General features: G+C 39.7%; 1 protein-coding gene across 1 annotated transcript; it reads right to left on the reverse strand.

Annotated features, from left to right (window-relative positions):
- Positions 1-4,325: 4,325 nt before the first annotated feature.
- LOC105228694 (chitin deacetylase 7) lies at positions 4,326-7,567 on the reverse strand. Its single transcript, XM_011208630.4, has 3 exons — positions 7,338-7,567; positions 6,542-7,260; positions 4,326-4,715 (listed from the first exon to the last, which is right to left on the reverse strand). The coding sequence occupies exons 1-3, from the start codon at positions 7,545-7,547 to the stop codon at positions 4,460-4,462; spliced, it is 1,185 nt and encodes a 394-aa protein (XP_011206932.2). The 5' UTR covers positions 7,548-7,567; the 3' UTR covers positions 4,326-4,459.
- Between the last annotated feature and the right edge of the window lie 853 nt (positions 7,568-8,420).

Raw genomic sequence — 8,420 nt, forward strand, 5'->3', positions numbered from 1 at the left:
CTCGGGGTAATTTAGATAGCGTTGCTACTTAGCCCGTTATGTCGCCGCTGTTTGATGTCTGCTCAATTGTTTGCCGTTACTTTGGTTGTTTATGACAATATTTGTGTTGTTGTTTGGTTTTAGTCTTCTAATAACAGTTGTACAGCTTAGTGGGCAACAAGTTAACAATTGGTGTTGCTAATACTTTCAGAAAGCTAGTCTGAGTTGGCTTTAAGAAGAAGTCTGTGTAGTTCTTCCTTGCTTAGCTGATGGTAATTGGAAGCAGAAATAAACTAGAAGAGATTTAACGCTATCTCAGACCACTTTAGTGTCTTTTAAGTGGAGGTGGCTGCCGTCAAGCTAGCAGGACATGTACACGAAGTGCAGCTTCCTTCAGAGAGGTGTACATTCAATTCGTTACCCGAGCGATTATATTGGCTTTGAGTTCGCCGACTGTGCACTCAAATCTATTTGAAGAGTGACCTTATTTATATCTTCTTCAATTTTCTTCCACATTAGACTTGTATGGGTCACAGCAGAATCGTCGAAAACTGCAAAGTCGATGAGCTTGTTAGGGAGAGCACTTTTTCCCTTATTTCATCTGATTGGAAGCCAGCCGGTTTTCCGATATCTTCTTGTGTTCTGGCGTTGGATTTTCGGACCTACAGTGAGTTTAGCAAGGTCAAAAACTAAAATTGCCAGATCCTCCTGGTCCAGAATAAACTCTAAAAGGTACTCCGAAGTACTGACTCTAGTAACGTAAATCTTGCTGTAATTGTAGGTGTTCTGACGCCGTCCATTAGCTTCAAAAGTTGTGCGGCTAAATATTTTGTTAGCCACTCTTTGCCAAAGCTGGATGGAGGAAGGTGAGGTGGAAAGTCTCCTATCACTTTCTTCGCTACTGCCCGGCTTTTGTCAGACTAAGATTGGATATATTTGTGGGAAGCATAAACTGGTCCGTCGATGTATGAGGATCTAGTGATCCACTCGTCGAAGCTTGTGGGTAACACAAAGGACGAATATCTGTTCAAGTAAGATTAATCGATTTTGGATCAACCACACCTTATCTCTATTGCCCTTCCTCTGACCTTTTTTCCCTATTTATTTTTTACCACTTACGAATAAATATTGGTGTATATCTTCTGTTTAAGATCTTCGTTATCAAATATATATGTTCTTAGAAAATCATTTACCCCAGCATTCTAACTTTACCCCTTACTATCCTAACGGGGATTAAATAACCGTTAAAACAAAAACAACAACAACAGAGACCCCACCTTTTGCCAATGGCTCCTTTGCAGCAGTAGATATAAGGTAATCGATGCCTTTTTTGTTCTTTCTTCGATATTCGGCTTCCTTGAAAGCTTCCTACTCAGGATGAGTTCTAGATATTTCACTGTATCCGCCGGTGGCAGACGGGTATTTCACATTTGCGGCAGCAGTGCCGCCAGGATCCGTAAAAGAGGAGAGAGATCTCCACCTTGGGTGGTTCCCCTACTCCCATTTCGTCGAGCAAGATGCGTTGCCCCATTCCGTTTCAATCACTATGTCGCACAGAAGACTGAAAATGAGGTGTTTGTGGTTTGATTCAACCCCAAGACCGTTCAGAGCTGTTACAACTACTTCCGGCAGGACGTAATTGAAAGCTCCCTCAATATTAAGGAAGGTACCAACAGCAAATTCTTGAACCCTGTCCACCAGCCTCTCTGGAGTTTTTTGCAAAGAAGGAGTCTACTCACTTGTTTTCATGCCTTCGGGATGTAACCCAGTCTTATGCAGTTCGCATAGAAAGATGCCAACTAGTTGCATGAAAGGTTTGAACGAATTGATCGCCAAGGTCAAATACCTACCACTGTAGCTGATAGCTGCTATGTAAGTTAAACGATCAAAAATAAGAAAATTATATTTTTTACCTTTTCGTGCTATAAGAAATGCATTTGTGAAGGGTAGGCTAGTTCACTTTACCCGAAGTTGACGTTTTTTCTTATTTAAATACGTTTTTACTCACTTAAAATCTGCGAAATATCCTCAACCAAACTCATGAGCTGAGAATTTTGCCAGCTCTTTAATAATAACTTTCTTAAATTCTGCATTCAATTTGAGGAATCATAGACGGCGTAGTTTCCTCTTTTCTGCACGAAGCGCTCCTGTCGAATGCTGTCAACTCTTCGTCTTCTTTTTCTGGCACTACTTAAATTGCAAGAACTGAAAGACGAGCACGTGCCTTCGCATACGAAAAGATGGACAACGTAACGTCATTATCGTTAAAAGAGAGCCGACAAGCGCAAATAAAATGCATACGAATGGCACAAAAACAACAACAATAAAAACGATAAGAAAACAACGTTGTGATTTGTGGAGCAAGGAGCGGGGAATGCAAAGAAAAAGGAAGCGAAAGAGAGAGAGAGAGTGAGTAGCTGAGATGCTTGTTGCAACTAATGTGATTATATATGTACATATATTGTATGTGTATAAATATATTTAAATGGGTGTAAATATATATACATATATATTGCCATACATATATATGTATGTGCTTATGTACTATATATTTGTATATACAAAAGTAGTGTGAAAGTCTTGTTGCTGTTGTAGAAGTAAGTAAATAAAATAAGAAGATCAAAAATAACAAGTAATATGTATATTAAGGATATCCATGTATAAATACGCAAACATACATATGTATATATATATATACCGTATACATATATGTATATATATGTTTACCATACACTAGGAAATATGTGTTTGTGCGCCTTACGAAGTCCAACGGCAATGCAGAAATACATACTTTTAATATTGCTAATTTTTTTTGGTACCAATAACAACAAAAAGTGTATATATCTTGTACAAAAACAACAAATATTTCCGTTCCCAGATATTTCGCAATGGTTTATTGTTACCATCAATAGTTTTCCTGCCAGCTGCACGGAGTGTTGAGGGTTAAGTTGCTCATACCACACGTACCACACACACAACTGGCACCAACAACAGACCGAGCACACAGCCAGCAAGGAATCGCTCATAGCGCATAGGGTAGTGGTAGTGTCGGAGATGAACTATAAAGTTGTTGCTGGTGTTATTGTTGTAGATGAACTGTATTTGTTGTTGTAGGAAACAATCTTTGTATTTTTGTTGTAGCCGAAATATGTTGTTGTTGTTGTTGGTGTAGGAGAAATTTTCGTTTTTGTTTTTGTTGTCACCGCCAGTTGCGCACGAATCGGCACACGAATGACGAACAGCATATTGCATAAACGAGGTTAGGTAACGCCCCTATACGTGACTATCGGCACTAGCGGGCGGCACCCGATTGGCGCACACACAAGCCTTTGCTTTTGTATGTATATATGTATGTGTGTACGGTTGTGTATATACTTATCACGAAATATATAATTTAACTATAATTGCAGGCGCTGGTGGCGGCCGGGCATAGGGAGCATAGCTGTGTGTTGGGGTCACTCGGCTCGGGCTTCGCCTACAATATTTTGCAAGGGTTGTTCGTGCTAGCCCGCTAGGAACTCGTAATGCAATTACAACAAAATCTAAAGCGCCTCATTATGAGTTATGGCGTTTTTAGTGCTTGCCGCGGTCGGCATTTCAGATAATTTAATAGAGTTGTAAATTTCGCATAGCAGACTTTGAGCTGGTCAGTAGAGGGACTGATATGTGCTAGAAATTTCTTGAAATTAAAATTTTGTACCGTTATAATACTTTTTTCTTTTATAAATATTTTTTTATTTTAAAACTTGGAATTAAATACCAAAATAGACAATATTAAGCGAGATGCTCAATTGAGTTCACTCATTCATCAACAGTTCTTTCATCATGTGTTCACTGTTTATCTGCTCACTCTTCAGCTACTTCATCCATAACTCATAACTCACCTACTCACTCATCTAATCAATCATTCCCTATTCGTCGACTTTCAAGCGCCTTTTCACAATTTTTTTATGCCACTTACTATGTGGTAAAGTGTAAAAAGTTTTATTTGTCTCAAGTAAAGCTATGACCTTTGACCCTTGCGTTGTTGCATTACATGACAAACTATGAACTTTGTCAAAGCTTTTTTTTTAATATTTCCCTTAACAAGAAATCAAACTTGATTTCCCATTCGATTTTGCAAGTATATTGAAAAAGTTATCTGAAGTGTCTGGCCAAGAGTTTAAAGCACCCAACTTAGCTATAAATGGCATGCTTGACCGCCTTCTTGCATACCCCTCCCACAAACGCACGTGAGCGCTCTTCAATCAAACTAGTCTGTTGTCATAACTTACAACATTTCCTACACCCTTATCCCCTCAACTTATTTCATTCTGTCCATCTTATGTATTTTAATTTATTTCAAGTGCGTTTTAAATCAGTTTTATTGAGCAACAAACTTCGGCGCCTTCAAATACTTTCAAGATTCGCTTCAGCCGTACATTTTACGTATGGTAACTGGCCACTAACTGGACGTATTTTCCTCCATCCAACTCGTATTCTAGTAGTGTTCGGTCTCTCCTAGCGCATTGCCCAACCAAGGATAGACGGAGGGACATGTATCGCACACATTCATATAACGTGTCTCCCCCGTCTCCATCTTCCGGAGCCCACAGTTGCGTTTTATGCATGTGGTATTCGGCTTTTTCGGACAACCTGGGAAGGGTTTACCCAGGGTGGGATGCTTCATGTAGTGTATAACGCCTGAAGCGGTGGTTAGGTAGACATCGGGTAACGTGTTCACGTATAGAAGAAATCTGTAAGAAGACATTGGTTAGGCAAAAAATAATATTCTTGTTGTGTTTTAGATAATCCTGGGTTCCCTGTAAGATATTAAATGCACTCATGTTGAGCTCTTTCCTTGGTAATACATTTTGTAGGTGTTTCTTTTAGATATACCTATGTATGAAAAATATCAAAGAAACCAAAAAATAGGGTTCCTAAATCTAACAAAGTTTTCCAAATCAACTAATTGAATATCTTACCTTGAGCAAATTTCTATTCTATCAGGTACTTCCAAGAAAAGTTACTGGATCACTCACTAAAGCACACAAGTCCATGTATATCGAAACCCGGGGGAATATAACAGTGCGAGTAGAACAGGTTAGGTTATGAAGTTGATCCTAAGAGGGATCTCACTTAGACAGCCTAGAATTTCGGTCTGTTGTGCTAATTAAAACTAATATAAAATGGTTCTCAAGGTAGTTAAAAATCGACCAAGTGTTTTCAGCCCATCACAAATTTACTGATATGGCTAACGTCGGTTTCGGCTATGTCTTCTGATTCCCCGAATGTACAACAGGCAATATGTTAAAACCTCGGTCTTGCAAAGACTGCACAATTGAGGAGAAGTTTCTAAGATGTTTCCACCTCACCCTTCTCTATACAACTTTGGCAACTTGCGCCCGTCAAGATTTTTAACCAAGCCCAATGAAAATTGGATAATTTGTAGTAAATGTAACTCCTACGATTGCGGCAAAAAAAACTTTGCTAAGAATAAGTAGTTCAGAAGCTCTTCTGTATTCTACTATACGCCAGGGTATTGCAGTTGCAGAGAACGGGGCTTGCGACGAACGCCTGCTTAGAGTATGAGAGGTCCATTGGTCTAGTCCTTGAACGCAACATGCCAATGGAGCTTCAACTCGGTCCATTCCAATGAGACCAGAGCAAATGTGCTCTCTCTTTCTAATTAATCGGCTTGGCAGTTGCCAGTGACTCCTTTATGAACAAATACCCAAAAAGGATTGTTGATAAAGTGGCTTGATGTTATCTCTAGACACACATTTTGACTAGTTTTAAGCGAACAGTTAGTGAGGTCAGCTGTGGTATTGCCGATTTGCTATCGGTATAAATGCTCACCTCGCTGAAAGAAGCTGTACTTGGTAGCAGTATGTCCACCGCCAATTAACAGCAGCCACTTCTCCCTGAAAAAACTACAGTGGTCAGGTAGTCTAAAGCTAAGTTTTACTACCCAATTTTTCCTCCCAGTATCAGCCTATCCCTGAAAAAACTCTCTACGCTTCATCTCCAGGGGCTCTTCCTATCCACATATACCACGTCGGTATGGGAGCCACAAGTAGCCTCTGTAGTGATCCAAGTTTTCGGGAATACAGTTGAAGGAGGAAAAAATAGCGGAGGTGCCTTCTATTAGTAACATTTTTATCCAGTATCTGTCCAAGACTCAGCAAAAAAGTTTCTTTTATAAACCACAAGCGCCGCATAAAGTGATAGTCCTGTATATTATATAAGAATCTAATGGAACAGCTTATGAGTTATTGTAACGAATGTATGCGGCAGAGAAGGTGATTATGGGTTAAACTGCTCACTCTTGACCCAATATTTTTTAAAATCAGGAAACTTCATTGAAAGGAATTTCTTAATTAGCAGAGGCCCAACCACATTAACCGAGAATAGAACTCAATACCTACATACTTAAGTATATAGCAGAATCTTGTGAAAAAGAGAACAGAACCTTTCAGATACTGACGGCGAGTAACTTTTGACTGGAAAGCAGCTCGTATTAAAAGCTTAAGGCAACGATGTCAACGCAAAATTACTTCAGTATCCCAAAACTGCTACTTACTTTCTGAAAGCCTCAAAATAATGGCGTCCACGCTGGAACCAAGCCGCATGCAGATACATGCCGAATGGCGCACGATTACCATCATAATGTCTTTTAAAGTTGTCCACCATCCATTCGAATAAAGTGTCTACTTCATCCTTCGGCGGAAATATGCAGCCATCAATCATAGCACAACTATAGCCGACAGTATCAAACCAAGTGACCATTGGACTAACCCAAAACCCTGGAATCGCGGCATTCGGACATGGACCAATCTGGCAATCTTGCGTCGAACGATAGTCGAGCGTATAGGGCCACATGGGAGGGTTACGTTGTGATGGCCACGAGCTATCGTATAGCAGCCCTAAACGCTTAGCAGCCTCATAAGTATTATTTCCAGAGATCTGTAGGAACGGTAAACGCACACCGCGTATATGTTTACGATTCACTTTGGCGAATTTCACCAACATATCAATTTGTTGACCGAATTCAGCCATCAGAACTTGTACATCCGCCTCACGCCAGTAGTCCGTGCCGGAGCCGTGCGTAACCGAATGCAACGCTATCTCATGACCTTGTTGGTAGAGCGCATTCACCAGTGTATAATCGGTGTACTCGTGTGAAACGAAAAAGGTGCCGCGCACACTGCAGTTATCCGGATTTACGAGTCCATCGAAGACCTGCTGATACTGCTCGTAGTTAATGACATTTACGGCATCATCGAATGTTACTGTGATCAGCTGGATGGTTTATTGTGCAAATTAAAATAAAAATTTTAATGTTACTGAAATTTTCGCGTGTTTGCTTCAGCACCCACCTGTGGTATTTCCTTTACGTGTTCTTTGAAGTCGGCGCTGGGTAAGCGTAGGCCCGAACAACGGCAATTCGGCAGCTGACACTTCTCGCTAATGCAATGGCCGGCTTTTTTAAGCGGCAAAAAACTGTCGGTAGCGTTCTCTTCGCATTGCACCAGCACTGCACTGAAGACAATAAGTAGAATTACTGCGGCAGTTGTTTTGTCTAACATAGCTACGACTTCTAAGTTCTTCTTCGCGATTGCGGCGCACTCTTTTATGCTTTCGCGAGCGCCGTTGTGTGATGTTGCGCCAATATCTTATCATCACCGATAATTTGCTAATGATGTTGTCTTCTAATGTTCGACATAAGTAGTGTGTTTTTTGCAGTACAAAGATCATTTGTTCAGAGTCTTGTAAATTAATTGTGCTAATTAGTGCAAATTTTTTTAGCGCCCTTTTCTTCTGGTGATTCTTCAATGCATATTTCTTCTAATAATGGTGACTAATATGTTTTGGAAATAATTGTTCTAAGTTAGTGCTTCCATGCTGAACGTTAGCAATCGATTTGATTTGGATATAAGTAACATTCAAGAGCTTTCATGTCATGAGATCCACTTTGAGTGTTTAAGTGGCTCTTTTCTAAGTCAGTGGGTGAAAGCCCCCTGCCTAACTCCTTCCTCAAATACAGGATATCGAAAAATACTCGCTTTTCTTTACATATTTTTGGTAGACTAATAGATAAGTACTCGTAATTTCAGAAAATATTAGAAGCTTTAGGTGTAACTAGATACAAAAAAGCTCAAACTTAGTTTATTGTACTGTAGAACTTTTCAATTAACTTAAATATTTTTAAAAGTAATATTACTATGAAGTTAAACTATTTAACACTCCTAAAAGTTACTGATACTTAGCTTTATCCTCACATGCTCGCACTGATCTGCTTTCGAGTGTGTCTTTGCTCCACACTTTTCACATTTTATTAAATTTTATATCGCTTTTCTCAAAACAACTATCACTTCTAATTTTCTAGAAAATTTATTAAGACAAATGATCCTCTGCAGCAAACTGCCATAAGCTATGTGACATCTAAAGCTCTGGATAAG

Source organism: Bactrocera dorsalis, chromosome 3 (assembly GCF_023373825.1).
Source record: "Bactrocera dorsalis isolate Fly_Bdor chromosome 3, ASM2337382v1, whole genome shotgun sequence".
Classification (NCBI taxonomy): domain Eukaryota; kingdom Metazoa; phylum Arthropoda; class Insecta; order Diptera; family Tephritidae; genus Bactrocera; species Bactrocera dorsalis.